Source organism: Lytechinus variegatus, chromosome 7 (genome assembly GCF_018143015.1).
Source record: "Lytechinus variegatus isolate NC3 chromosome 7, Lvar_3.0, whole genome shotgun sequence".
Lineage (NCBI taxonomy): Eukaryota > Metazoa > Echinodermata > Echinoidea > Temnopleuroida > Toxopneustidae > Lytechinus > Lytechinus variegatus.
This window is the reverse complement of record NC_054746.1, coordinates 43,013,681-43,033,102: the sequence shown is the minus strand read 5'-3', so window position 1 is coordinate 43,033,102 and position 19,422 is coordinate 43,013,681. Positions and strand designations below refer to the sequence as shown.

The 19,422-nt window shown below is 35.0% G+C and overlaps 1 protein-coding gene across 4 annotated transcripts in view; it reads left to right on the top strand.

Annotated features, from left to right (window-relative positions):
- The window catches only part of LOC121419380 (presenilin-1-like), a 31,142-nt gene extending 12,622 nt beyond the window's left edge, over positions 1 to 18,520 (top strand). For 2 of the 4 annotated variants that reach the window (XM_041613816.1, XM_041613818.1), the window contains 9 exons: positions 8,522 to 8,727; positions 10,315 to 10,456; positions 11,441 to 11,508; positions 11,886 to 12,106; positions 12,487 to 12,585; positions 13,344 to 13,442; positions 14,039 to 14,251; positions 15,884 to 15,996; positions 18,208 to 18,519. In XM_041613816.1, the coding sequence (XP_041469750.1) occupies positions 8,522 to 8,727; positions 10,315 to 10,456; positions 11,441 to 11,508; positions 11,886 to 12,106; positions 12,487 to 12,585; positions 13,344 to 13,442; positions 14,039 to 14,251; positions 15,884 to 15,996; positions 18,208 to 18,363 (1,317 nt within the window). In that variant the 3' untranslated portion in view covers positions 18,364 to 18,519. Of the gene's footprint in view, positions 1 to 1,609; positions 1,643 to 6,668; positions 7,396 to 8,521; positions 8,728 to 10,314; positions 10,457 to 11,440; positions 11,509 to 11,885; positions 12,107 to 12,486; positions 12,586 to 13,343; positions 13,443 to 14,038; positions 14,252 to 15,883; positions 15,997 to 18,207 lie in introns of those variants that run through there. The other 2 variants (XM_041613820.1, XM_041613819.1) reach the window with 2 other exon arrangements.
- Positions 18,521 to 19,422: the final 902 nt, after the last annotated feature.

Sequence of the window (19,422 nt, the reverse complement as noted above, 5' to 3'; positions counted from 1 at the left end):
GAGTAAAAGATTTTTCAAATCACTTTTCAGTCCACTCCAACAAAAGTTGAGTTGAATAAAAAAAGAAAAATCCTACAGCATAACACTGAAAATTACATTAAAATTGGATGAAAAAATAAGAAAGTTATGACATTTTAATAAGGCTTTGCTTAGTTTCGCAAAACAGTGATATGCAAATCCTGGTTGGTACGCAAATAAGGAGACTGATGATGTCATCCACTCACTATTTTTTCGTATTTCATTGCATGAAATATTCTAATTTTCTCCTCATTGTCAAGTGAAACAACAATTTAATTCCTCCCTGAACACATAGAATTAGCATTGTTTAATTTAGTCCAGTTGGTCCTTATTGTCAAATTTGTAAAAAAAATGAAATATTGTATAATTCATACAATAAAAACAAAAGAAATAGTGAGTGATGGACATCACCGACAAACACATTTGCATGTCACTGACTTTTGCTTATCACTGTTTGTGAAAAATAAGCGAAACTTTATAATGCCATAACTTTCTTATTTTACGTCAGATTTTGATGAAATTTTCAGTGTTATGATCTATAGTCTGATTTTCCTCTATTTATTCTATCAACATTTTCCTGGGGTAGACTTGACCTTTAACTATATGTAATCCCAGTGAATATCAGATAGACTTTTACCAATCTCTACAAGGCTGGCATGAAGAAATCCATTTTTACACTTCAATGGGATTAGGTTTTTTATTGCAGTAATCAAATGTTTTGCAAAATGTTTTTCTGAAACGTTGATATACAAACAGGTAGACAAAAATATTGATGACATTATTGATGTATTTGGTTTGATGGAAAATATAGATGAAATCCTCTCTTTGTTGCGGATCTGGAAGGATGTTAATGATTTTCTCTTCTGGAACTTGATCAAGTACAATGCTAGGACACCAGAGGAGAAAAAATAGAAAAGAAATAATGATGACCGTCTTGGTTGTCTTGTGATAGGTCTTCTGGCCTCTAGGTTTCTTTGGTACCTGATCTTTCTGCTCTTGGACTGCCTGATGATTGAGGGATATCATGTTGATTGAGACCTTGTTTTGTGGGTCACCATCTTCTTCTTGTGTTCCATTAGACTTTGCTGCTTTGGTTGCTGGGTCATCTGACTTAGAAACTTGAGCATTATGTGCAGATGTAATACCCACTTCCAGTTGGTTGCGAATATTCTGATGAGCATGGATGAACTTGTATATCACGATGTATAAGATTGTTATGACTGTTGCAGAAACACAGAATACAGAAGCTTGGAATTTGGCATAGACGGCACGCCCCCATGGTATGTTGCCATACACAAAGCACCCAAACTTATCTCCTCCAAGATTCTTTGATTTGGAGGTGAAGAAAAACGGAATATGAATACAAAATGCAAGAAGTATGCAACCAATGTTAATCAGGATGGCAGTTTGTATTCCAATCCGCCTTTCAAAGGGCTTACAAATAGCTTGGTAGCGAGAAAAAGCTATCAAGATTGTGAGAAACAAGCCAGCATAGAGTGTAGATCTTCCTCCAATGATCTCAGTAAAACATGGCCATGGATGTTCATCTTGAAAGAACACCATTGGAATCTTCACGCCATTGATGATACAGGCAATGAGATCTACAATGGCAAGAGCAATGAAGGTGACATCCGTAGCGTTCTTGATACCTTGTCTTATAAAGACTATTATTATTGTTAGGTTTCCTGGGATACCGAGAGCTAAAGTCAAAGAACCCACCACTAAACGGATGTTCTCCATTCCAGTATACATTATGACAAATTATAGTCTTATTTTTTATCCAATCAATTTGAACTTAGCTGAAATTGATTTTAAACTTCACTTTAAATTATTCAAGTCTTTGTGATGATGATGCAGTGTCAAACAGGCAAACACATAAAATGACAAGAGAACCCAACATCTTTATACACTGGCAGGAAAATGTAATATTTTTGCATCTACCAACTGCTTTTGTAATCTCCCAACTGCTTTTTAGTGTACAGCAAAATTTAATGACAGTGTCTCTATTTTTTTGTTACCTTCTTTTTTATTACATAGTTGCTTACATTTATGTTATTGAATTATTAAGTAGATTTTGAAACCGATGTGTGATGTCATACATGTATCATTATTGTCATTACATATAATTATGTAGTTATACTGCTGAGCTTTGACATATTCTGAAATTATTCTTTTAATGACCTTTTAATATCGTACCATTTCCTTTCAACCTTGCTTGTCACTCAAATTTTTGATTACTTTATTCTTATTGATTTTTGCAAATGAATTGACTTTTAATATTGAGACACACAATCATGAAATTTCATCTGTTTTTGGTTGAAAATAAGGAAAAGTTGAATTTTTGTTCTCAACACGTAAATAAAAAAATTGAAAGAATCACCTTGATTTCTTCAGCTTTGGTCTTAATGTGTTGAAAACAAAAGTTCAACTTTTTGGTATTTACTACAAAATGATTGATTGCATAGAGATCGGACAGGATTCTGTATCTTTCCCAATTTTGATTGGTAAATGGAATTTCATTAAATATTGGCCCAAAAAGTTTTTTTTTCTGTTCAGTCTGACTTTAAACTACATGCACCATGGGCATTTAAATAATTGAATCCTAATGATTCATTGTTTTTTCTTGTTTGGTCATTTTGAGAACTTATACCAGAACTTATGCCAGATCACGTTTATCTGAAACATAGAGTGTACTATAGTATATGCAAAGCCTCATCACTCGACATTGGCCATTGGAGACTTGGATTGATTAAAGAAAAATAAATGTTGAGCTTTTTCTCAAGGAGGTTTGATAGGGCTGGAATTTTAAGATGGGGTGCTTGAAATATGTGGATTTCATCTTTTTTTCTCTCTCTCTCTGATGACATGCAAATACGGGTCTATATTCTGAATTCGGGTTTAATTTAATCACTGGTCTAAACTTTGGTTTAAATATGGATAGCCAAATGTGACACAAATCTTACAAAAAAAAAAAACTGTATCAGTTTTATCTTCCATCATAGCATAATAAAAGAACACTCTTAATGAACACAAAAAAGTACAATGTAAACAAAATTTTGGCGTTTTCGGTTTTCCTCAATTTAAGCACAGAGTTAGACCATGACCTTACATACATGGTATTACATCTGAAAATCGCTGTTTTGGGGTCAGCCCAGGATTTGTTGCAACCTCTAGGAAGGTGGATCACCTTTGTGAACAGACCCGGTCCAGTTAACATCACAACACATTCATCCCCCACCCCCAGTCTGTACATTTATGTCAATTCCACAGTCAGTTTCAGATTCCTTTCAGTTAGACTGAAGGCAAAGACCCTGATTTAAATTGTTGATAAACTTTAGGATTCAAAAGTGGTCTGCAAGGTGCAGATTATCTGGGTCAATATTTCTAATTGTACAACGCCTACTTAGCTTGTTGTACGCGATCAAATGGGAGGCTGAATGTCACACATTTGTACCGTTGCACACAAGACGTACCATCCAAAATGTACCATTGCACGGCTTTAGGAGGTGACATCACAATGTGATTTCATTGAATAAGGTGACAATGCGCGTACAGCTCGCTGGCTAAATGCGCAACGCTGTCCGAGTTCATGTACGCTTGTTGACTCGACTTGTTTGATTTTGCTTTTAATATTTTTGCTTCCTTTTCATAGATTACTGGAGGGAAAAACTCTTGTTTTTCATATTTTCACTAGATTCCGAGGCGTTGTACAACACAAATATCGAATATTCTTATTCGTGCAATGGTGCGAGATTTCGCATTCGGTGAAAGAAATAAACGCTCTATTCAACTCATGCGAAATCTCGCACCATCGCACTAATGCCTATTTGCTATTTGTATACTATATAATACATGTAGTACATGTAGCTTCACTTTAATAATAATCTCAATTCTCCTTTTTCTGACCATGGGCCTACTAGAGAGTAGTAGGTCCATGGTCTGACCACCATTCACACCACTATTGACAAACCATGGTCTGTGCTTCAAACTACTGTAAGTGGACTGAGACGGGTTCAAGGTAGGTTTGCGTTACCGTTACGTGTAGGTGACCAGTGGCTGGCCCTCGTCCAGCCATAGACTATCTCCGGAGGTGGTCCGGCCTGTCGGGTAGGTTAGCTAAAAGGTGGCCCGAGTTTGGTTTGATGTGGAACATCTGCTTTCTTTCTTGCCTGAGATGGGCCTTGGGCCAGCCCTGGGCCAGTGATTTTCCAGATGTAACAAGGGTCTAAGGCCGATATTCTGAAGTCAGGTTTGAATTTAAAACCCTGGTTTAAAGTTGTGGTTTAAGTTTGGAGAGCCAATTGGGGCACGAATCCCTATCAGTACACATCCAATTTATAAACTCATTTGACACAAATTTTTCATAATTGTCTGGAAATGATAATGAAGTATATTGAAGTATTTTTCCTCATTATGAAAGCAGATGGATGTAACAAGGTTTTTTTTAATTTGGCTCCCAATTAATTTAGCACAGACTCACAGAGTTAGACTGTGAGCTACATGTAAGTTAAACCTGTCTTTAGAATGCAGGCTTGAGTGTCAGAATACAGCTTTGTAGTTAAGGTCCTACGTATATCTCTCAATGTCAAATTAAAAGATCATATTTTATTTGGCTGTTAACAATTTAGAAGTACTGTAGATTGATGGCGGTAATTGTTAACTTGCAGTTAAAGCAGAGCCCTCATGGCCAAGGACAATGTATGGAAACACCAATGCCAAGGCATTTCAAGATATCAAAAGGGATGATCTTGATGTCAAATGGACAGCCACATAGACTTATGCAATGCAACTATCCACATTTGTATCAAGCAATGTACACATGTTTGTAAATCAAGTGAGCCCTCTGTTGAGCAGTACATATATAGTGACTTGTGGAGTATCCACCAGGTTTTCCAATGATTTCTACCTACATGTATCATATATATTCATTAATGTTATGTTCTTCTTTTTTTTGGGGGGGTAGGGGGTGTCCAATTTGTCAGTATTGTGTTTTGTTACCAAGTTAATGACAGAAGTAAAAATTGATATTACATATATATAGATTAGGCAAAGCTGCCAAGTGTATTTGATTATAAGGTACATGGGGACACTCCTTGAAAATTGTAGAGGATAGAAGTTGACTGTGGGTATACAAAAAAGTTTAACCAATATGGGTAAAATGGGAACATGCATATTTGCTGTCAAAGAGTAAAATGATACCAAATACTTCGTAATTTCCATGCAATGTTGTGTTGAAATTTACAGTTATAACATGCATTTTGCCCAATATGGAGGAAAAATGTATGCAGCAAACATGCATGTTCCCTTTTTTACCTAATATTGGGTAAATTCTTACTCAATCTTTTTTTAGAGTGTAAAATTACTCCTTTTTTGGAAACCTGCTTTTTAATAAATTTTGCTTTAAATGCAAAGGCTTTTTTTAAGGGGGGGGTGATGTGGTGAAGGATTTATTATCCATTAACTTTGTTATCTTGGTTAAACATTGCACTGTAGTGCCCTTATTGACATTGTCTGTTTTACCCGGATCAGCTAGTGTCACAGGGCTTCCTTCTACATTCAACTCATTCATACATACATGTACATCAGTGGCAGTGCATTCATCTGTTGAATCTTTGTACCAGTAAACTGTAAACTACCATACCACCTAAGTAATTTCATTTGGATGATGAATGTGAATGGTATAAAATCAGAAAAGGCTGTTGATACTTCTGGTTTCCAGCTGTATGTTCTCACTACTCTGTGTTAACATTGTTATGAGCTGCTTGATATTGTTGATTGGTATTGCCATGCTTTGATTTGTTCTTTTTGAAATCCAAATATCTTTCTCAAAGTGTTGATGTCTACTCTTCATGCCTTGCTAGTGTTTGGATTATGAAGTTTTTAAAGTGTCCTGATTGGATTATTACTTCAGCATTTAAAAGTAAGGTCTACTGTCACTAAAAAGTGGGTGTGTCCTCATCAGAGTTTGATCACTTGTGTGTCCAGATCAAGGATTAGTTGGACACTTCCACGGATCATAGACAATCTGAATGGTTTTATTGGTGATATCTTTATACAGACTAAAAGGGCAAATCTACAATCTACATGTATTAATAGGTGTATTCATGTGCGATATTTTGGCCTCCATGTACCTGCATGTATTCTATCAATGTTGACGGGTCTTGCCGTGCTAAACTACATGTATACCAACTGTCTAGGAGCAGATGTTTGTGAAGAAGTAGCTACTTTACATTAATCACAGAAATGTTGCAGTAAAATCATCTCTCTGTTCTTCATTTGTTCAGACTTGGTGTTTTGTACATGTGTGCATGTGTATTATGCATTTACGATTGTGAATCCATTTTAAACGTGGTCGTGGACTTTGGAATTGGATCAAGTTTTGTTTTCTGTCTTCACAGAATGCAGTTGGTGCTATTGTATTTGATTTTATAGAAGTATGGATTTTATTTGTTTGCACTGTCAGGTTTGATCCATATCATTTATCATGGAGCTATAGCTCCATGTTGTATAGTTGGCAAAGTGGGGTCCATTTACTTGTGATACGATACATTGTACTTTTACATGTTGGCATGTAAAAGTATAATGAACAGTGTATTCTGGTTTGACTTGTTTTTGTACAATGGGCAGAATATTTGGAAAACTATGATGTGATGGGCTATTTGATCAATTTGAGGAATAAGTACTTTCCACTAATGAGATATATGTAGTAATAACTATCATGTCAACATTTTCTTAAGCTGATAACAACCATACAACAAAAGCAGCTCTTTGCATTCCAGTTTCTCCCCTTAAGATTTTGATGTACTGGTAATCATGTTTTGTTGCTACATTTGAAGTGAATTTCTGTTATTGTCGATCAGCATTGTCGATCAGCAGTGATAGTTATTTCTAGCCTGGGTCTACAAGGTGCAGTGTTCAAATCCCACATGGCGCTAGTCATTTGGCAACATATTACCTTGCAGGAATGCTTTGAACTGGTTAGATCTCGACAAAATCCGACAAGATATGGTGTACTCAGTTTGATATTATTGTTGAGCAGATATTTCCCAAGGTGATGTTACGTACAAAAGATCAGACGTTTGGAAGAATACAGTACTGCCTGAGAAGAAGCGACCCAGAATTGACCACATTGACTTTGCTAAGATGAAGCAGAAGACTACATTAATTTGAATTGAAACTAGAACTGAAATAAACAAGTAGTTTGTAAAGACACTGACTAGAAATACAGTAAATATCATCTGAAAGGTACTAATTGAAGCGTGAGATAAAATGAGTGGCTTGGAGGATAGTGATCCTGAAGTTGATGAGTGTGCAGTGCTTCTTGTTAACCCAGACAGGTCTAGGTCTGAGGCATCTTTCCACAGAGGCAGACAGAGAGTGAGTTTAGAACATGATACGAAGGTAGAATGCAATTGTCGGTCTCAATTGTTAGTGTTTTGCACAATTCTGAATCAAAATTTATTCTGACACAATTATTTTTTCTTTTGATTTGTGTCCATTTTCATTATTGCAATTGATTTATGTATCATTAAAGGTATTTCATTCCCTTTACAAAGTAGATCTTGGATTTTTATCATTATATTTGGTTACTGCTGGCTGTTGTGAATTTGAATCTTCAATAGTTTTTGTCATGGCAATGAATGTGATATTTCTTTAAACTCACTTTATAATAACTACAATCTAGTAGTTTTGATTTATGATTTAAAAATTTGTAATGACAGTGGGCACTTAATTTAGCATAACTCTGGTAGTCATGATTTACTATTCATTATTTTCCATTTTCAGTTACAAACGTTTCAGCCCCTTGCAGTAAGCACTGAGAAGAGCAAGGCAGTACCTTAGAACCACTCAGTGTATGAAATACATGAGGATGATCAATTTTGCCCTCATGACAGCTCAAATTGCCCTGAAAATTCCCAAAATAGAATGCTTGGGGCGACCATCTTCTTTGAGTCACCCCAAGATTTGTCACAAACAATATTCAAGAATATTTAGATAATTAATTCTTTTTTATATATGGCAGAATATTGAAACTTGCTAATTGATCATTAATTTTTGTGCAAAAATGCAACCCTGGAAATGAAAGAAATAGCCTGAATTTGGAGAAAGAATATCCATGGGGGAAAAATGGTCTTACCCTGTCCATTAGGACTTAGAACCGATGTCTAATCAACAGGGAATTTCAAGGGTAGCTAGGTAGTTGAGGTTGCACAGTTTAGCCCTTCATCACCTTCAATGGTTTAATATGAATATTTTGAAGTTGTAGAATCATTACCTAAAATTCTGCTTCCACAGTAAGTTCGAAATGATAATACTACATGTATTAAAGTTCATAATCAACAAGTTGTTTAGTTAGATAATATGACAAATTGAAAAGAAAACATTGAAAGTGAAATGACAAGTTTATTTTACACCATTGCATGAGATCATTGATCTGTCATCATTTTTGCTTTAGTATGTGAATGTACCCATTTTATTACTTTATTTACTATTTATTGATCAGGCCAATGCAGGAAACAGGCAAGCTAACCAAGAACGACAGAGGGATAGAAATCCACCGCCAATGGAAGAAGATGAAGAAGATGAGATGCTCAAGTATGGAGCTAAGCACGTTATCATGCTCTTTGTGCCTGTCTCACTCTGTATGTTGGTTGTCGTGGCAACAATCTCCACCGTATCTTTCTACACAGAATCTGGGGATGTTTACCTGTGAGTTCACTTTCTTAGAATCAAGTTGTTGATATTGTGTAAAATGATGAAATTCTTATGAAAGACAATCTGTATCACTAAGGATTAGGAATCTGAAATTGGTCCACAAAACAGGAGATTGAATCTTTCAATCAGTTCAGAATTAACAATTTTACACCCCCCCCCCCCCCCCCCCCCCCCCGGATCAAAAAGATATATGAAACTGGGAAGACTGATGGGTTTAGGAAATATATGAATTTAAAATTAAACTGTTTTGAAAAATAACCTAGAAAAAGGAGATTACACATTTTCATGAGGAAAAATCAAATATATTTTGAACATGAAGCAAAAACCTACCATTGTGATTGGAAATAATGTGATAGATTTGTTTGGAGTCATTTTCACTGGTGTGACAGTGTGCTTGATTCGCAGTGTTCACTGATGCCAAAATATTTATTAGGGCTTCAATAATCAAAATTTAGAAGGTCAAAATATTCAGAAAGAATAGTCATTCTTCTAGTGATAACTGATCTGTCAAAAATATGATGTGAAGTCAATGATATGATACTCAGAGCATAATTCTTCTAGTACTTTGTACCAATGTAGATCATTATAGTTTACTATTGAAGGTTGATTTGCAAGCAGATGTATAGTATGTGCAGGAAAGTAAATATTGGGCAAATTGTCATGAAATCTTTTTAGTTTCAGCATGTCCCAGCTTAAAGGTCAAGTCCACCCCAGAAAAATTTTTATATGAATAAATAGAGAAAAATGCAAATAGCATAACACTGAATATTTCATCAAAATTGGATGTGAAATAAGAAAGTAATGACATTTTAAACTTTTGCTTATTTTTCACAAAACAGTGATATGCACAACTCGGTGACATGCAAACGAGACAGACCATGATGTCCCTCACTCACTATTTCTTTTGTTTTTTATTGTTTGAATCGTACAATATGTATTTTTTTTTACAGATTTGACAATAAGGACCAACTTGACTGAACCATATAGTATTAAACAATGATAAATCCACATTTTCAGGGAGGAATTGATTGTTGTTTCTCTTAACAATGAGGAGATAATTGGAATATTTCATGTAAAAAAATACAATAGAGTGGATGTCATCAGTCGCCTCATTTGAATACCGACCAGGATGTGCATATAAACTGTTTTGTGAAATTAAGCAAAAATTTTAAATGTAATAACTTTATTGTTTTAAATCGAATTTTGGTGAAATTTTCAGTGTTATGCTTGTTGGATTTTTATCTTTTTATCATTATATTAAAATAAACTTTTTGTTGGGGTGGATTTGTCCTTTAAACTGTAACCATTCTCTTCCTCTCCTGATCGTCTCTATGACTCACAGTTTAATTAGTAGTTTGTACTAGGGATATATGGATTTACTCTCATACTGATATTGCCACTCCTATCAATCAAAGTTGAATTCTTATGAAAGACAATCTAAGGATTAGCAATCAGAAATGGGTCCCCACTTCATATGGTTTTTTTTTAATTTCATTAGAAGAATGTACAATTTACTTTTTTATGTTGTTGGTGGTGTATATATTATCATTCACATTATCTATTGTTTCTCTCTCTTTATAGGATATACACTCCTTTCCACGAAAAGTCTGAACAAGCTGGAACTAAAGCATGGAATGCCTTAGCAAATGCTCTTATTATAATTGGCATAGTTCTTGTCATGACAATATTTCTGGTGGTTCTGTATAAATACAGATGTTATAAGGTTAGTAAGTGTATTTTTGTTTGTTCTATTTTGCTATTGCTTAAGGGGACAAGATTTGATGTGTATTGCATTGTTAATACTCTCTCTCTCTCTCTCTCTCTCCCCCTCTACCCCCATTTCCTCTTTCTTGTTTGTTGTCTCTCTTTCATCTTCAATCAATTTATCTTTTTCTTTGTTTAACCTTATCTCCCCCTTTATATGATGTAAATGTCTTATGCATCCTCTAATTCAACGTTTAGATTTTTGGGTTCTTGAAATAAACAACATATCATTGAATTGGTGTAATCAATATTTTGGTGACTATCAAAGCTTGTTCCCATTTTTAAAATCTTGTTTTAAAAATAATCAGATATCTAGAGGATTTTATATTCTTGAAATCAACAAAAGTTCATTCATTTCATCTGTCCAGTACATGTATGTTATCAAATCTACCCACCCACCTACAAAGATATCAGATACCTTCGAAATGTTATTGAAGTAAACAATATTTTATTGATTTCCGTCACATCAATAGCTATACAAGGTGTTCAGTCAGTGCTTGTATGATGGTGTGATATGTACTTCAAATGACAATGATTGATCGATTGTACTATTGAGTATGTGATTCAATGAGTGTTGGATTGTAATAGCTGTAATTAAACAGCTGTTATTATGAAATAATTCCCATCATTCAAGCAATAGTGATACATATTAAAGCAATTGTATTGTACTTTATCCAATGATAGTGTTCTGTCATGTAAAGTACATTAGCTCCATGAAATAAAATAAAGCCACATATCTATTATAAACCCTGATGGATTATTTTTTGTGTGTAATGCTATGTAAGTTACAAATTACTTTCTGCACGACTGGTGACAAAGTCTTGAGAGCTATTCAATTCCAATAAAAGTTGAGGGTATATAATTTACCACAAAGAAAGGGTTACCAGTCATGTACAACTTACATACAGCAAACCCTTCTCCTTTTTTCTCCAATATTTAATAGGTTATCCATGGCTGGTTAGTCTTGTCATCTCTTCTTCTTCTGTTTTTCTTCACATTCTTTTATTTACAGTGAGTATACACAATCACATATTTTGTGAGTCAGCCTTTCCTTTTATTTTTACTTCATTATTCATTTTTTTTTGTGGAAACATCACAGAAATATTGAAATGTTAGTCTTGCTTACTCTGCCAACTTATACAAAAATGATTAAATGAATGTATGAATTAATACAGAATTAAAGGAAAGTAATAATATTGATTTCTTTCATCGTTCTCATGTCTGCCTTATATCACTCTCACAATGCGGCACAATTAGATAAATGAATTTTTGAAATATCATTTGTGTCTACGAATGGGTATTGGGAACACTGCTTTAGATGTTCTTGTCTATGAGAGTAAACGGTGAGTCTTGATGTAACAACAGGTTGTCTCTCTCTCTTTCCCCAGAGAATTGCTGGTAACTTACAACATACCAATGGATTACTTTACCATAGCAGTAATCATGTGGAACTTTGGTATGGTTGGTATGGTTAGCATACATTGGAAGGGACCATTACGTCTCCAGCAGCTCTACCTCATTGTCATATCTGCTCTCATGGCTCTTATCTTCATCAAATACCTCCCGGAATGGACCCTCTGGACCATCCTGGCAGCCATTGCCGTTTATGGTCAGTTTTCCTTCTATCTGCATGTGATTTTATTAGATGTTTCGTCATTAAATCAATTTTTGTTTCGTTTTATGAAAGCAAGAAAATGAGGGAAACGTATGTTAATGAATTACTGACCAAACACATCAAGAGAAAACAGAATTTTAGCTATTTTTTTGTTTATTTTTTGTAATGTCATATTTGTTATCCTGTATGCTGTGTACAATAAATTTCATGAACTGCCATACTCCCCAGATTATTTCAATTATTTTTTTTTCTTAATCACCATATTGATCAACTCACATTGCAAAACTGATTTGAACACAACAAGCAGATCAGCAATCCTTTCTTTATTCAAGGACTTTATTATGATGATATATTATTATTTTGAATGTGTTTAGATTTATTTGCTGTGCTATGCCCCAAGGGTCCTCTCAGAATGCTGGTAGAAACTGCTCAGGAGAGAGATGAACAGATATTTCCTGCACTCATCTATTCATGTAAGAAACTTTTTTTGCATTTCTGTCATTTCCATCTCATGACCTGGGGGTCATTTCATAAAGCTGTTTGTTAGTTATATACGACTGGTGACCCCTTCTTGCACTTTTAGTTTTATCCCTATATAGCTGACGTAGCACCCAAAACTATGTTCCAGTCGTGCATGAAGTCATATGTTACGTTAAGAATAGCTTTTTGAAACACCACCCTTGTTTAATTTGACTGACATATTCAGATAAATGCCTCCAGGTAATATATAGGGTATTTGAAAATTACTACTCTCATCTGGTCTTGAGAAATAATAATACTAGCTTTTTCTCTCTTTACTGTTATAGACCTTATGCATTGACGTCATTGCATCACTATGTTAGAGGCTGAAGCATTTGCCTTGCTTTTGTTAAATAATCTGCAGCTGGCATATCTTTGATAACTGTTTATGTGTATTCCTATATCCTCTGAGGGAGGGCGCTATGAGAGTATGACATCACAAGGTTTCTTTTTGAGGGGTTAGGGGATGACATCTCATAGCTTTATGAAAAGAATCACTTCTCAGTTGAAGTAGCATATAAAGTCAATAATGTGATGTGTAGTTGTTAGATAGTGTCTATATTGTAAATTCCAACAAGTAAAATGATGTATTCTTATACATTTGCTAAATACAGTGCCAATACAGAGAAATCTATTCTCTTCTATATTGCATGTGTATCAAAAGATTAGTTGTAGATTGTATTCTATTCATGATCATGGTCTGTCTTTACAGCGACAATGGTGTGGTTAGTAGGAATGGCAGATGTTGATTCAATGCAACAGGCATCTAAAGGAAATAAAAAACAACCAGCAGCTGAAGAAAGTGAAACTGGTGAGTGTGTTATTTAAAAAATTGACTTGGAGATCAATAAACCCAGCTATAACCATTAACAACTTTCTGCTGTCTAGGATTCCTGTATTTGATAAGATGTTTCTTGCTGACTTTGGCATGTTAAGAATTTTTATATCTCAAGTGCAAACAATATCCAAAGATTGATTCACTTTTACTTTTCAATTTGGTAGCTGTACAGTGTGTTACATTATTTTGAATATAAAAAATGAATTACAAAAAAGAAAATGTAGGTATCTGGAAAGTCGGTGCTTTTTCAATTTACCATTTAGAGTTGTCTATTCATGATTTTTTTTTCAATTATTCAAGTATAAAATGTACATAAGATAGCAATGGGCAGCTCCTCAAGAAGCTTATCATAATGAAATTCTTTTTGTCAATGCAAAAATTTGGAAAAGTTTTGTCTCTAATCATGTCACCAGTCACTGGCTTATCCTCCTGTGAATTAATGTTTATATGTCATATATGTCGAGTACCAGTCACATATTTATCAACTTCATGGGGGGGGGGGTTGGCATTTGCATCGGGGTTTAAAACTCTGACCTTTACATGACAGTGCAGTTCTCTCCTTTCCTCAGGTGGTGAAACGAATCAAACAGTGTCAGGTGAACAAGAGGATGCCAACGGTGGTTTTGATACTGTGTTTACTGAGCGAAGAGATAGAGATCTAGAGAGGAGTACAAACTCTAGCGTTACCTCTGAAGATAGGAGAGCTGCTGTCAGGGCATTGAGACAGAATAATGCACAGAATAATAGACAGCCTACGGTAGATGAGGAGGAAGAAGAAGAACGTGAGTTTATGAATTCAACCCAAGTAGAAGATTTATATTTGAGTATTTGAATGAAAAACAGTAATATATTGCTACTAATGAATAAATGTCAAAACATTGTCAAGTAATGTTCACATAATTTTTGCGGCTGACAGAATTGAGATAAGAGAATAAGATATTGGTTAGGGGGAACATTTTATGACCCTTTCCTTAGATCCATATGAGTTGAATTGGAGTGATGGCTGTGTTTGATAGAATTTAAAGGCAGATTTCTTGTGTGAAACACATTAAAACTGAAATTATTTACAATATTAGGATATGCAATGGGTCAGATACATAAAAAATAGCAATTGCTTTTGCTTGAGTCTGTATGCATAAAAATGAGCGACCAAACGCTTTTGCTAGTAAGCTCAAGCAATTGCTAACTGCCTGCTAACATTTGCTTGACAATTAAGCTATAGCTAAAACGTGTATGCATAAAGTGAAAATTTTGCTTGTGCGTTTAAGCATGTGCTTGGGTTTTTTCAAGCTCTGTCAGAGCAGCTTGAGCGTTTGCTTGATCAGGGCGTTCGCGTTTAAAAATCATGTTTATGCATCTGAGAGAGAACCTCTAGCTGTACAGTAGCTTGCATGAATATGTTTTCTTCCCAGTAAGTGCAAACCAAATGCACACTATAAATCTATTAATTAGAAACAAGTTAAAGGAACAGTTTGACACTGTATCTATTAAGGAAAAGATGTGACATGAGATAAGCGGTATTTTGCTCTGCTACACATCTGCATTCGAGTCCAGCCTCTGTTCTGTGTGTCATGTTTGCACCAGCATGACGCTGTTATTGTTCAAACTGCTAGTAATTGCTTTCTGAAGGCAAGAGAAGGAAGGGTTAAAGCACAAGTGAAAGGTTATGCATACAAAATAAAGCAATTGCTAAGACATGATCTCCTGCTTGGCTAGCAATTGCTTTCCAGCAATTCCTACTTTTTATGCATCTGACCCAATATGTCATGGACTCAGAATTGTCTATTCATTGAAGTGTCAATTTCACAATATTTATAAATTATTGACATGTTATGCAGCCCAGAAGATGACCATATAAACATGCTAAGTTGCCTGGGGTACTGTGTAAGGAACTTGTAGAACACAATTATAGATTGAAGTTTGATGAAATCTGTCTTTGAAATTATTAAAGGACAGATGTTTTTTGTCATTATTACAATGAAACCTGTATATAAAGACCATCATTCAGGTACAAGAAAAGCTGTCTCTATGAACAGGTTCCTATAACCAGAGCTGCCAAGTAGTACTGACTTTCCGTATTTAGTACTGAAAATAGAGAAGAATACTGATGGTTTCATGCAAAATACTGATTTCTTAAGTTTCAATTTATGTGTTGTCCTTTGGTATTCCCGTGAAAATACTAATTTCCTCACCAAAATACTGATTTTAAGCCTTGAAAATACTGAAATGTTCTTGTTCAGGTTATGAAGACCTTTTTTTTTGGGGGGGGGGCATGGGATCTTTGGTGAGTCTTGTGTTGTTCATTAATTCATATTTTCCTGGTTGTATTTTGGTACTTTGATGTATCTTTACACCACATTAGTGTATATTCATTAGTTTTATTACTCATACTTCATTCTGATTTGATTTTACAGGTGGTGTTAAATTGGGTCTTGGAGATTTTATTTTCTACAGTGTGTTAGTAGGGAAAGCATCAGCATCAGGAGATTGGACTACAACTGTAGCTTGCTTTGTAGCAATTCTTATTGTAAGTCATCCTCTTTTTCCCTTGTTTATCACTTTTGTAGTTATGTGATTGACTTTCATTATTCTGTGTGTTATCCTGTATGAATTTTTATGTTTTTCACCCAATACCCTAATTATTACAGCCTGTATCTTAATCTTGGTGATTATAAAACATTCCTGATTTTTCTGAACTCTTATTCCTAAAATACTGAAATATCACTGGCATTCAAGAAGCTAAATGACTCCTTAGAAGGTGCACTCTAAAAACTATATTATCATTATTATTATTCCTTGAGGAGAGATCTATTTTATATGTAGAGATGACTTTATGTGTGCATTTGGATAGCTATTTCCAATCTTTGTGATTAATTGAAATCAGTGTTCTCTATCAAAAGCTAATTCATTATTTTGAGGGCATACCCTCTGTGTGTTTGCAAACAACAGGAGCTCACTAATTCGTCAAATCTGTCAGTATGAGCATGTGTTGCGATCTTATAAGAGAATCGTGCTTATAGTGTAACTCGCCGGGTAAGTTCGCGTAAAAGTGTTCTATTGCAAATATAATGTACGAGTACACAGTGAATGGGGAGTTTATGCAAGAAAATCACTTCAGTACAAAATTTTCACGCACAAACACTCTCTGTTTCTTTTTTCCAACTACCGTAAGTAACGGTGTATTAACCGCACCCGTGTATTAACCGCACCCCCAACTTTGGACTAAAAAAAAAAAAAAAAAATCATCTCACATTTACATGCATATTTGAGGTACAAAGAAACAAAATCTAAGTTTTTAAGATTTCAAAGTATCCAAAGAGATTACCGGTATGCGGAAATCTGCTGTTCTTGAATGATCAATTCATCTACAAATGTTAGAAAGAAAGAACGGTCCCGACAATATTGGCAACTTACACACTCACTCACCTCACAGTCACAGTGTACACACACACACAGCACTGCCATTACATTACAAACTACGATGTACCAGTCATGCCAGTACATCTTATCAAATTATGATCTGTGTCTTTCCCAGCGTAGGAGGAAGAAACATTCACATTTCTTGCATCACAACCTCACAATCACTTTTGATGTCTTAGCATGAATTTTGGATACGGGATTACAGGAAGGTTCGAGAAACAAAGAAATTGACATTTTTTCCTGTTGTTTTTTACGGCTTCGTGCCGTCTCTCTCGTGCGTGGTTTACATGGTATCTTATGAAAAGCAAACAGGAAGGAAAAAAAAAAGCTGGCGCGAAACAGGACTTTGAATAGCGCCAGCTTAAGTCGCACTATAACCACATTACAACGCAATAAGCTCACTCAACTCTCGCTCAGCGGTGACAAAATATTACCGAGTATGCTTGGCGTCTCTTTTAAATTAGCCAGGGAACTTCACTACTTTGAATCGAGAATAAAGTCAAAATTAGTGTCATGAAGGTGGGTGCGTTTGTTATGGACAACATTTAATTAATATTGTAATAATCGCTTTCCATTACCCGCGGCTCATACCCCTCTAAACGACATTGCCTGGGCGGCTACGCCCGGCCACCCGATGTGTTGTGAACTGGCAGACATCGAACATGTACGGGAGGGGTTACGGCGGGCTGGCTCAGACCCGTCGCCATGTATAAACCGCACCCCCGACTTTTGCTTCTATCCCGCCGAGAAAAAGGTGCGGTTAATACACCGTTACTTATGGTACTTAATATTTTCCTTGGGGGTGGGGCTTGTAGTCCGTTCTAGAAAAACACATCTTTCCATTCACAAAATAAGAGATTTAAAACATATAATAACCTGGTAAAAAACTGCAGCATATTTTTCATTTAGAGTCATAGGCGATCGTGTATGTGCGCATACAGTGGATCCTATGTGTGCATCCGGTGCGTTGGTATCAGGTTGGTGTACAAACAAATGGTACCAAACAACACAGAGGCAGTGCGCGCGCACACTGGACACATTTTCAATAAGCTAGGGAGCAAGTTACACTATAGCAGGAGTTTACAGTTTAAGACCGTAACAGCATGTGTATGGTATCGCTCACTTTGCTTAGGGGTACATGAAATGTATAAACTGACATTTTTGGTTTTCCGTAGTGAGGATCAATCACATTCTCATTAAGATTACTGAAGATGTTCTCTATATCTGCAAATATTGACCGTATATTGCTTTTTTATATCCCCTATATTATATCAGTAAATTGACATTGATTTTTTAATTTCTTTTTTTTCCTCTCCAGGGTCTTTGTTTAACACTTATTCTTCTTGCCATATTTAAGAAGGCCCTTCCTGCTCTCCCAATCTCCATAGCTTTTGGCCTTGTATTCTACTTCTGTACCTCCAACCTAGTGTTCCCGTTTACAGATGAGCTTGCAAGCCAACAGGTTTACATATGACATCATACATCTTTTAAAAGTTCCTAATGATTTTATATTGTTCTGTTTCAAAAGGAAAGTTTACTTTGAACTTAGTTTGTTTGAATAAACAAGAAAGAGAGGAACAGACTAGTGAAATTTTAGCAAATAAAGATTGGAACTTGGTAAATCATGAACTTTTGAAGTTTTTATTAAGCAAGTACTTTGCAATATATGGTTTCCTTCCATTTAGTTGTGAAGTAATAAAAGTAAATCTACCATAGTGATAACAAATTAATTTTGTTTTCAATCCATAATGAAAATGTAAAATTTCACAGCAATGACTTTATTTGATGTTGAAGTACATGTGTGATGAAACATGTTTGGAAAAATCATGGGAAAATGAAAATTTCTGACTTGAAGATGAGCTCATGGGGGTGATCGGCTCAAATATTACATATCAAAGAGTTTGTTAATTGCATATCAAAAGTTCATTATTGTCTTGTTTTCATTGGGGATATGTTAAATGTTCACTCCCCATTTCTCTCAATTTTCTTTCAAGCTACCTTGATTTCAGAGTGGACTTTCCAATTGAATGTGTTGAAATATTGCTTGTTAGATTTATTGGCGTTCTTTTTTAATCATAATATTTTTTTGAGAATGAATTATCAGTGACATCACAGAATTGGAGAAAATATGTTTTAGGCCTGGGAAAGTTAAGCATATTGTCAGTGATTTTTGACTGAATAGCTTGTTCTGAGCCAATCAGCTTCAAGGATTTCAATAGCTTGTAACAGGTATCGGTGAAAATAAATGACTATTTTGTTTAATGAAATACTTCCTAACAAAATTTTGGGGGTCTGGATGGGGAGGGGGCAATTATTGAAATTTTAGAAAAATACTCTCCAACATCAATTTAGAATTGATTCTTTAATTTACTTAAGATAAACTAACCTGATTACATTTGTTTACACAGTTTACTAGCTCTTTGATGGAAATTGAATTTAAAGAGAAAAAAGAAATGTCAATATTTTTAAGTAGTTCAAGCTAAAGCTGTAGGCTTAGAGAATTAAGCTTCTAACATTTGCACTGCATCTTAAT